A 12,263-nucleotide genomic window follows, 5' to 3' on the forward strand; every position below is an offset into this window, starting at 1 on the left:
TCTCATTTTTATTTACAATAGCGTGCAAAGAATGTGCTCCCATTAACCTCTTTGGTGGTAATTTCCACCAATGAGGCAAAGATCTCGAGTCGCACTTTTAATTGGATGAGATGGGGCGCAACACAACAACATAACAAATAAGGTTGATCCTATGTCATGTCGCGTTCGAATGCACCGACCATTCACGTATCACATTGGTTTTCATCCAACCACAAATCTTTACATGCGTAGTTTTATGCCATTGACGCCCAATGGAATTCTTCAATTACTGCGACTTCGAACTTATTGGACGGTGGTGGTTGTCAACACCATCCACTGCGTACAAGGGAAACAACACGCGAAGCTCAAAGCGCCGAAAGAAATAAAAACGCACCAGCAGTCATCAGGCAGCCCTTAATGGGCGTGAATTAACTCAAAACCAGCCAGGGCACCAAAGTATACCGCTGCGGCAGCAGGTTCTAAGTAGCCACATTGTTCCTAAGAGTGGTCCGGACCACTCTTGGGATTTTCTCTCAGCCATGCTGTTTTTACGCACAATTTCGCTTCGTGAATCCACTTACGAGCACTTTTCAGTGACGTAAGCAAATATAGCAACTGCATCACCATCGCTGACATGTTCCCGGGTTGTCACAGCGCGCTTTATTTGCAGTGGCCGATGTGACAACTATGGCCTCTTACGACGTTTTTTCGTTTCGTGAATCGACTTACGCAACAAAATTTCTCTTGCGCAAAAATGTTTTCGTAAGTGAGTTTTGTGAATCCGGGCCCTGTTTATTAAAACACTGAGAACAAAAGACATACAAAATGCGAAAATGTAATAACTGTTTTGTTTACGCCTTCATTAGTACTTCCAAAAGTATTCTCCAATTCATTTGCATTTCAAAATATTTGGAATAAATCTTCCCCTTTCCAATCTAATTAGTATATAGGGTAAGCTATGTCTCAATGACTCCGTCAGAGAACTTGCGCTCCCACGTGGTATAGAATACATGTATTTGCTACGAGGGCGCAAGTCACTTTTTTTTTTCGTATTCAAGTCGTAACGTATGTGTTAGCAGGATTCGTCATAGTCGGATCCGAAACAAAATGAATATATAAGTCGGTATTTGCAAATATATCTTGCACGTAGTACATTTTGTTTTTGTAAATTGGTGCAGTAGAACAAAAATTAGGTACATTCGCTCTTTGTCGAAGCGTGATAATGAGGTTGAAGAAGGGGACGAATGTTATTTCCTGTGGTGGTGGCCCACACAAGCGAACAACCTATAGTTCAGATGTGATTTAAACGAGGCATGATGTATATACAATTTTATATGTATTGTATGAGTATACATTTACACACACATGAGAGGAAAAATACTCAGGTGGTACTGAATAAATATAATGTAATTAAAAGTACCAATGTATCAACTTGTAAGAGACCGAACAGTTTCGTCATTGCTCGGTTTTTTGGGGGCCGAAAATGGTTATAAGTTGGCAGGTGTTGCACTAATTTGTAGCACTGAGCATCGTGTAAAATAATGAAACGGTTGTCACATATTAAGAAAAGTAAATGGCGGAATTTTAACATCAGTCAACACGGAAGAAGTTTGCGCTCGCAAAGTTCTTTGGTGTTTATAGTTAGGAACGTTGGATCGGAAACTAATGGTTACGTGCGGCTAGTTATAGTATACACTGCGAATGACGTGCCACACTCAGCATCATTGGCGCTAACACTCTTCAAATGCAGCTCTTCCTACATCTCAGTCCTTTAGTTTATTTAATTGTGAAATGCCGAAGCGCGAGAAGTACTGCAACTCGCCAATATCATCGGAAATCTCCGGCCCAGCTGACAGCGTGGGCTGAGAACGTGCTGGTCAAGAAATCTCACTCGGTTCTCAGCTGTGCTGGCGCCTGAAAGCTCTGGCATTGTATTTAGCTCTGGCCCCAGTCTGGCTTGTTAGAGTACCGGTTATGCAGTTCACAACTATAATAAGAAACAGTGCATAAAGGATGAACCTTTATTGTAGGCTCGAATCGAATACGCGTGTCATTTTTACAAAAACAGGGGCAAGTACGCCACGCCACATGGTTGGTATTTCTTCGTGAATGTTAGGGGCGCTGCTCTGAGATCACATGTAAAATGGCAGATGAGGTCGTCCTTCGGTATTCACTGCTCGCTTCACATCTTTCTTTCGTCTTTCAGCCCTAGTGAGTACTGAGGATTGTCACCGGGAGAAATAATGGCGTCCAAAATTGTTTTTAAAAAAGGTTGCATCATAGGACTGCGCGCGGGGGAGGAGGGGGGGGGGGGTTGAAGGGGGCTTGGCCTACCTGCCCTGTAAACGGAGCGCTGGTGCTGGCGCCTGCGTTTATTGAGACAGAACTTCCACGCCATTATTAAACATTCAGGGTTAGGGCTACGCACGTGTTTTGGACGATAATGCCAACCAAAAACATCTGAGGATCAAACGAATGCAACCAGTCCCGCTTCGCGAACACCGACAAAACGGCGACGCTGGTGGCATTTCGTCCGTCAGGCTCGCACACTTTTGTTTCACAAGTATTTCTCATATGTTGTACTACTGCTCTTAATTGAAAACATTTTGTTAACATTTGAGGGTGTACTATAGTTTCATTCCATTTTGACCACATCTCTCTTATACACCGGTTAACAAAAAAGCTTTTGTTTAAAATCTACCGGTATCACTGTTCTTTATTAAACGCTCTTAGCTAAGCATTGAGATGGTATAGTACGGTGACCACCTTTTACAAACCCAAATTATGAGGTGAAAGAGGCGTGACTAGGCACACTCTTTTGTTCGCCAATGGCTGCCGTCTTCATTTTAATAGAAGTTGTGTGCAAGGGGATTTCCTAAATTTTCTTGGCACATACGCATTTATTTATTTATTTATTTAAAAAATACCTTACAGGCTCTATTACGGAGCATAGAGTAAGGGGGGTACATAGGAAAGAATGCTAGTGGGTGATACTTCTGCCACAATACAAAGCAACTACAAAGCAAAGCAACTACACAGCAACTAATAACTAATAACTAATAAAAATACAAAGCAAGTAATAACATTGGAACTAATAACAGTGGTTGCACAAATGACAAAGAGGGGCTTCAAGCAACAACAAGAATTTCCCAGCCGCAAAAAAGCACAAAGAACAAAAACAGAATTCAAGGAGGTTATACAATGCTATTGAGATAGATGAATCATTAATTGCTCGCGAAAATTTTCATGATTAGTTAAATTGACAATGACGTCGGGTAGGTCATTCCAGAGTGCTATGGCACGAGGCAAAGCCGATAAATTGAATGATTTTGTTTTTCCAAAGATGCGTGTGATGCTTCGCTGATTGTGAAGTCGTTTAGACATGCGCAATGGTGCTGTTAGTGGGAAGGGTGGTGGCCTGGACGCGTGAATATATTTATGAAGCAAAGACAGGAGGGCAACTGTGCGCCGTATGTCTAGATGCTGTAATGAAAGGTCATGTTTTATTTGTGTGACGCTCGAGGGGCGACTGTAAATACGTGAAATGAACCGTGCCGCCCTGTTTTGCACAGCTTCTAGCTGGTTAATGAGATAGGCTTGGAAGGGGGACCATATGGGTGATGCAAATTCCAGCTGTGGGCGAACAAAGGTTAAGTAAGCTTGTTTGCGGACGTTATTTGGCGCGTTTCGTAGGTTTCGACGTAAGTATCCAAATGTTCTTGATGCGTTTGCAGATATGTAGGTTACATGTGTCGCCCAAGTAAGATTAGAAGTGAAATGAACGCCGAGGTACTTATATGAAGACGACCGTGACACGTTGGAATTATTTATGGTGTAATCAAATTCAACAGTTAATTTTTTTCGACTAAATGATATTACATTACATTTTGATAAATTTAAAGTCATTTGCCATGCACCACACCAGTTGTTAATGAGATTAAGGTCTTTTTGGAGAGCAAGGTGGTCATCGGTACTAGTTATAGAACGGTATAGAATGCAATCGTCAGCAAAAAGCCGTAATGACGAAGAAATATTAGTTGGGAGATCATTAATGTAGATTAGAAAAAGTAGTGGCCCCAAGACGCTACCCTGAGGCACTCCGGAGGTGACATCGGAAATTGGAGAGGAAGAGGTATTAACCAGAGTGAACTGCTTTCGAAATGACAAAAAGTTACGGATCCACGATAAGGTTAGCGAATCTAAACGAAGTTCTGTTAATTTTGAAATCAGACGGGAATGAGGTACGCGGTCGAATGCTTTAGAAAAATCTAGGAAAATGCAGTCGGTTTGTAAATTATTATCCATATTGAAGTGAAGATCAGTGGTAAATTCCAGTAATTGGGTGTCGCAAGAAAAACCTCGCCTAAATCCATGCTGATTCTCAAAAAAGAAGTTATTGGTTTCCAAATGACAATAAATGTGCGAAGAAATGATATGCTCAAGCATCTTGCAGCAAATGCATGTTAATGATATGGGGCGATAATTTTCTGGTGAGTATCTATTGCCACTTTTAAATAAGGGAACAACTTTACCTATTTTCCAATCAGCCGGCAGTTGTCCTGTTGATAAAGATTGCGTGAAGATGCGGTACAGGATTTTACTTGAGCATAATGACGTGTTTTTGAGGACCTTAGAATTAATGATGACAGTTGTCTGACAAGCCGCAGATTTTTATGTCGTATGCCCGTTTCTTGGGCTAACGTTTTCTACAATTATTTTGGGGGGAGGGGGGGGGGGCATCAGTGGTGAACAGCGGTATTCTCCTACTTCTGGGGGCATACGTCTTTATGATGCCCACGATTGTTACCACGGATCCAGGACATAAAAAGCTCGACCAAGAACAGCTTCACTGTCAAAATGGTTTACTTCCCAACTTTACCACCAGGAAGCCGTAAAAAAGACACCATTTTTCAAAGCACGACACCGCTTTTTTTGTTTTCTTATCCATTGCGGAGCTTGTTTTTTTTTTTACTCAACCAATGGTGAAAGAATGGGGGAGAGAACTTGGTCACCCTAACGGAGAACACTTCTCACGCCTAGAAGTAGCATAGCTAATATGAGCTTGCGCAATGCACTCTGCGAGCGTGAGTGCATTGCGCAAGTTATAGCTGCAGCTAGTCAACACTTTCAATAGTTCCAGTACTACTCAGAAGGAACAAAATGGCGTCTGGTTAAACGTTTACGTGACAATGGTGCTAATACGAGTGGGAAGTACACTCTTAAAAAAGGTAGCACTACTTACTTACTTAGGTAGTGAATTTTTTAAAAACACTTTACGACCTCTAAGTAGTAACTGCAGGTAGTAGACCACTGCCATTTACTACCTCTGGTTGCTTCTAAGGTGGTAAACGTCTGTGGTGTTACTACCTTAAGCTACTACCTCAATAGCGAATTTTGTGACAATAAACTACCTCAGATTTAGTAAATAGCACTGCCTTTTTTTAGGAGTGTACTTGGACTGAGGTGTAGTTGATGCAAAAAAAAAAAACATTTCTTAAATTGGGTTTGACATTCTTTTTCACATATTACACTTCGAAAACGAAACTGGATTGTCTCCACGTTTACTAATAATTGAAGATTTGGCAAGCCTCAACTGTCGATTGAGCAATTTACATCAATACTATGTAGCCGAATGAAGTCTTCAAGAGTGAATTTTTCATATGAGAATGTGTGATTGCACATGAGCATCTCTAAAAGTCAGCAATGTCAATTTCTTGGGGGTAATAGGATTTCGCGGCTATATAGATATCTGAAAGCCAATACACCGGCAATGTGCAGGCACGATCTTTCCGGGGTTCTATTTTTTTATTGCGATAGCAGTTACATGGACACTCTACGCTCGACTTCGCCGCCGCCGTCGGCGTTACTCATCGATTATGTATACGTAAGTACATATAAAAAACGCAACAAAAAGTCCTGAAAAGATTCTGGCACTCAGATTCGAACGTAGAACCTCCGAGTCGTGAATGCGAGGTGTTAACCACTGAGCCACTTAGGAGCATGTCCTTGAACGCTAAAACGGCAATCTGTTTATATCTATCACCTACCGCTGGTCATGGGCATCTCGGAGATGGGGAACTATCGCGTTTTCAGCATTACCAGCAAGATGGCGCAATGAGCACGCGGCAGTACACGTCTTTGGGGAGGGGGGGGGGGGACTTTCGCGTTTTCAGCATTACCGGCAAGATGGCGTAATGAGCGCGCACGGCGCGCGTTCGAACCTCCCACCCGTACTTTGCCTCTCAGAGTGGAGAAGGTGAAGACAAGCTCGCGCACCCATATCTCGCGATAGGGGGGGGGGGCAGCGTACGTTTCGGCTGGCATTGCGCTTTTACTAGAGCCTGTCGTATACTTACCGGGCGCACAAAGCTCACTGCAATCGTTGCACAGTCTCCGTTTGCGAAAAAGGCGTGCTTTCCAGACACAGAGAAGTAACAGAGACGCTTATTCACATTCATCTGTACTTGTGAGTACGGGACTCGCTCCCTGGATTTCGTGCTGACCGGTTGTGCCCTCGCAATCTCCGACGTCAGCGCAGCTCTGGCCGACTGGCTTGCCCTACGCAATCTCCTGACGCCGACTAGATCTCTCGCCGAGTGGTGCCCCATCCTCGGACTCCTGCGACCATGTCCATCTTTCCTTTCTTCTCCTTACTTCCGTTTCTTGCTGTCCCTGCAGCTCACTCTCTCCTTCCGCTCCCTCTTTCTCTATACCTTTAAGTCCTATCCTTTGAATCCCTCCTTACCCCCACCCCTCGTGAGCTACTGTTGAGGTGTCCTACCCCTGAGAGACAGTTACGGGGCACACTTTTCTCTTCTTTTCATTTAAGATCCCTTCCATTCTCTGTGGGTACGTTTCGTGCGTCATTTTTGCGTGAGAAACGCGGGGCACGTTTCGATCTGCTTGCCGTTTGGCGCGTGACCTTCCAGTTTGTTGCTATCGCATTCATTGCTTCACCTTTGCAGCAGAGCTGTGACTTTTTTTTTTCTTTGGTAATAATGCTTACAAGAGTTGACGCGAGCTTCGGAGGTTTATGCGATGACTTTCCCACTAAGTATTATAACAAAATTTCATCCATAAAGTCTCATAATAAATATTTCACACTTTAAAGGCGTAAACCTTTATTTCGTGTACATATAAGAAGTACGAGACATGAACAAAATACCACAAACTGTGAAAGCGGTGGTCCACGCAGACCGAATGATGCTGCTGAGGAACATATGTAAAAAAATCGCAGCTGCGTCTGCCGTCATTGCCTTTCTTGTAAACGCGTGTCCAATGGGGTTAATGCCGCAGGCCATGGTACCTTTAACGTCATATTCTTTCGCTTTAGCCATACATGCTAACGAGATGACGTTTAAATATATCATGGTGTTTTATCAGGGACTGGAGATCTTAGCTAGCGAATAATATAATATTGGCGCGGATTTCAGACCTGTATATTATTGGAGCTTGAACTTAGCAAAATTGATCTTGCGTTCATTTATTGTGCTAGCGTATGCTGACAAGTAAAGCACCAAATGGTTCAAAAATGACGAAGCATGGATAACATAATTTAAGGAGATTACCGTTCCAGGGCACAGCAGCAAGACCTGTGCATGTGTCCTTAAAGGGACACTAAAGCAACTATTAAGTCAATATTGCTTGTGGAAATAGCAATAAAACATCGTAGTGTTACTTTTGTGCAAAAGAAGTTCTTAGTTTGAAATAAACTCACAATTCAGTGGTGCTAGTTGGGTTAGTGCTCTTCAAATTACCCATCCCAAGCAGAACGTCAACGTCGCTTTTGCCGTGCACATCGTTGCCTAGCTTTATTTCGCGGCCGCTGACACTAGCAGCATGAGAACGAAAGCAGCGGGAGCCTGTGGCAGCAAGAACAGTCATTGAATAATTTCCTGCCATTAATAATGAATAATTTCGCACCCACAATCTCAGAAGCTATGGAAAGACGTGCTTGGTTCAACTGGTCCCCGCTAGACAGCACGACTTGTCTAGTTTAACCACGCGAAAATAGAACTTTTGATCCACTGGTTCCCTTTCCTATAGTAACGTTCGGTGGTTCTCTTTTCAAAATTAAGAAGAAACGAACAAGTAACATTTTCTTATGTCTCTAGATTCTTGATGTGTGGAAGGTTTTTTATTTATTTCAACTAGTTCGATTACTAGTGAATAATTGTACGCGGTAACTTTGATACATTCGCGATCATCTTGTGAATGTTCTGCTGCGGTGCTTGTGTTCTCGTGCATTTACCTTCACTTCTCGGTAAGCAGGGCACTGCTGTTGGTAATATTGTTGTTTTAGGCGATGTCATATGTACAGCTTTCACGCTCACGTAAATTGTTATTTAACTTCAGGGTTCCTTTAGCTTCAATGTTTCGTACTTAGGTCACGCTCCAGTGCACATTCGTACTGTTCGGTATTTCTGAAGACACGCGCAGAAGAATATTTTGGTTACTGTCATTTATGTAATTTTTATCCGTGATCATTATATTGAGAGACTATTAATAATTCAAGAATTTGAAGCTACTACCATACTTTTTGTCAAGCTGACTTCCCCGGCTTACCATTCATTTCACGCCAATATAATAAAATATCCTAAGTCAGTAAAACTTTATTCTTTACGTGTATACAGAGGGCACATTTCATTTTTGTGCCTTTTCTGGATGAGGAAGAATGTCTTGTCCAGTGAAGCACAACTCCACAAAGTACAGCTCAACGCATGCCACAGCGACGCGATCTTTCGCAACGCACGGCTTTGGTGATTGCGTGGAGAGACAATCAGTCCTACACTTGTTTCTTCAGCCATGATATCCGTGGCCATGACCGTAGCTATGTCCGTAGCCGTGGCCAAGCCCATGTCCGTAGCCTCCGTATCCACCGTATCCACCGTAGCCTCCGTAGCCACCACGGCTACCGAATCCTCCATATCCACCGTATCCACCGTAGCCGCCATAACCACCATAGGATGATGGGTGCTGAATGTACGTCGAATAGGAGAAAGCCCGACCAGCTGGATAGCCGCCGTAGCCGCCACCGTATCCACCGTAGCCGCCTCCATATCCCCCGTAGCCGCCTCCGTATCCGCCGTACCCTCCGTAGCCACCGTAGCCTCCATAACCACCGTAGCCTCCATAACCACCATATCCGCCTCCAAGGAAGCCAGCCGACGCAACAGCAGCCATAACGGCGAGGGAGACCAACGCAATCTGATCGAGGAACGGAAATAAAAACAAAGTCAATGTTGATGTGATGAGCGGAAAACCATGTCGGAATACTGATGGACACACTTTCCTTTTCACTTCCCGGAGTGGTGAACTATCCTAAGTTATTGAAAGTATTGAAGATTGATTAATTGATTGAAGATCATTCTAAGGTCCCTCGTTTGATCCCGGGTTTCGACATCATATATTGTGGCTCGACATAGCCAATCCTGTAGCACACGGCAATAAAAAAAACTCAGATCGTACTGGACCGAACTACGCTTTAATGGCGACAGAGAATCCGAAGAAAAAGAACACTTGCGTAGTGTGTCAGCCCTTTGCTTCCTCTTCTTTCCTAGGTCCCAATAGATGCCGCTTAGAAATATGACGACGTGAATTTGTTGTACCACTGAGTGAGCCTGAACCAACGTTGGGTATCAAATTTTTCCTAATTTGTAATCCTAGAAAAAACGACTCAAAACAAAAGCTGCATCGTATATATTATTTTCTGTCCAAGCACTGATCTCCATTCTTAATGTGGCGTCCGTGTTTCTTTCAGCAGCGTGTGATACATGATAAGTACTACGTGCCTTTGTGGTTCACTGAAATTATACAAACATATTTGGTCAAGTTTGAATAATCTCTCATCCAACTAAATCTTAACAGTAAAACGCTTGAAGTGCAGGGACAAAGGAAAATCACAACACGAGCGCCCGTGTTCTTGCTGTGATCCTTTCTTCGAATGCTTCACTGTTCATAAGACACCAACAAGGCTGAACATCATCATTAACCAGATCTTGTTCCGTACTAGCAAGGTCAAAATAAAATTCGCAGGTATGTTAGGTTCTTAAAGCTTGTTAGGATAAGCAATAATTGATGCCAGCCACAAATAAAAAAGCAACTGATCCGTGTAACAGTTGGGTAAGTGCGGTACACGGGGACATGATGTTCATTCATGAGCATGCCAGCCGAGACTAATCCAGAACAGATACATACCAAGCTATGTTCTTGTTGGGAGATGTCACATCACGTGGAAGAAGCTCACTCTGTTTTTCTGAAAAGCCCCACTGAATCATCATCTTCATTATTCCGTAATACCAACAGTGCAGCACCAAGCATACCCATAATGCGGCGAAGTCAGCTCATTGAAACACATGCTTTGGCGATGCTCTGTGTTTCTAGACTGCATTTAAAAAGCCTGGTGAGCCAACGCTAAAGATGATCCTAGATATGACTCCTCCCAGTTCAGAAGAGCCATGAGATGGCGCAGAGGCTACTCATCGCAACATGGCGCTAACCGAAGGTTGGACCATCTCCCACTCTTCGCTCCGAGCGAAATAAATGTATTTTCTTTCTCTCTATCTCCCTATTTCTGGCAGCAAGTACTTTATCTTACTTTCCACTCAGCTTTAATTAAAAAAAAATCTTTTATTGCACTTCACTGAGCTGAAGCACTTGGTGAAAACATCTAGCATACATAAACTCAATGCCAAGGAGAATTCTGTTGGATATAATGTATCTGTCACGTGCCCTGTAAGATGAACTCACTTCCTGTATTCCATCATGTTGAAGCCGTGAATCTCCAAGAGCAAAAACTATGCAATTTAAATATCGCGCATATCCTGCGACTTACCATTGACTTCATTTTTTCCTTGCTTGACAGAGAGCGGCTCGCTGCGGAGGTCGACGTCCAAAGCACGGTTCGCACTGCTCGCCATGTTGATGCGGTGCGCGCTTTTAAGGCGACTGCCCGGTCAGCCTCTTCGTGCGTGGCAGTATATGCGTAAACAAACTACGAAAGGAAAAGAGGTCGCACGGAACTCGTCGTTGCACGAGTGAAAGGTACCGAACGGAGCAAAAGGGGGGCTGCTCCTCACGGAAACAATGGCAAACCCCAACAGAGAGCCAATAGCTCCCCTCCTCCCCTCACCTTAAAGCTGACCACACCTATATGCCGTCTTGCGGTTTTTTTGCGCTCGCACTCTCTCGTTCCCAGTAGTTGTATTGACGGTCGGCGGCCTTCGGACCACTCAAATTGGGCGCACACGAGACAGGTCAGACATTGAGTAGCTCTTTGAACGACTTCTTGCAATCGAGATCAAGCAAATGTCACCACTCTCTCTTCCCCACCATATACTTTCAATAACAACCTTAATTTCGCAGGGAAAATACGATTGCTGGTTTAGAAGATGTCTCACTCTTTGCGAAGAGTAAGAGACAACAGGGAAATTCTACTTCACGGCCACATCGTATTTAACACGTTATATATATTACAAGGATTTGACACATATATTAGAGCCCGTTACTATACAGGTGTCCTCGTTGCAGTGCTTTAAATTTGCAGCTATGCACGTCGAGCGATACCGATGAATGAAAAAAACGTAATTTTCGTCGCGATTTGATAACTACCATTTTGTCACGTTCTATATGGCGATATTGATTATGCGCAGCCCTTCACATTACCAATTTAAATTGGCCTAGTAATCCGCAAATTAAAGGTCTGGACCAGTAAACGCTTTACCCGTTATTATGTGCAGCCTTTCAAATTACCAATTCAAATTAGCCTAGTAATCCGCAAATTACAGATCTAGACCAGCAATCGCTTTACCTGTTCATAACTTTCACTGTTCATGAAATGCTGCTCCACACACCGCCTACATTTCTGGTATCTCGTGCAACTAAGGTGCAATGTGAAAGCTTTTGGAGCTTTCGGAAATTCATGATGGCAGGGTAGTTACACTAACTGCCAGCAATTATATGACATTGCTGTACTTTATATCACAAATGTATGTGCTTTTGAGTAGAGGTATTATAGTGTGTCAATGATTCATATGTATTCTAGAAGCTTCTAAAGCTCTTATATGAATCACAGAAGCTGTTATAGTGGAAAGACAAATACGGGTAATTGCATGACGATTTAATTCTCACCACCCGCAGCGTCCAAATAACTCGTACTCGCTTAAAGCTGCGCTTACAAGCGGTATATGAATAGTAACGCTAAATACTGGAAGCGAGTTTTGTAGCCATATGTGATTACTCGCCCTTGCATCCAAACACATTTTCTACATCAACTATTGAAATAA

At 43.2% G+C, this 12,263-nt stretch overlaps 1 protein-coding gene across 1 annotated transcript; it reads right to left on the minus strand.

The window, feature by feature from the left end:
• Positions 1-8,573: 8,573 nt before the first annotated feature.
• LOC142813853 (uncharacterized) lies at positions 8,574-10,931 on the minus strand. Its single transcript, XM_075891815.1, has 2 exons — positions 10,814-10,931; positions 8,574-9,186 (listed from the first exon to the last, which is right to left on the minus strand). Exons 1-2 carry the CDS (start codon positions 10,823-10,825, stop codon positions 8,779-8,781), a joined length of 420 nt encoding a protein of 139 aa, XP_075747930.1. The 5' UTR covers positions 10,826-10,931; the 3' UTR covers positions 8,574-8,778.
• Positions 10,932-12,263: the final 1,332 nt, after the last annotated feature.

The sequence above is a fragment of the Rhipicephalus microplus genome, chromosome 4, assembly GCF_043290135.1.
Source record: "Rhipicephalus microplus isolate Deutch F79 chromosome 4, USDA_Rmic, whole genome shotgun sequence".
Classification (NCBI taxonomy): domain Eukaryota; kingdom Metazoa; phylum Arthropoda; class Arachnida; order Ixodida; family Ixodidae; genus Rhipicephalus; species Rhipicephalus microplus.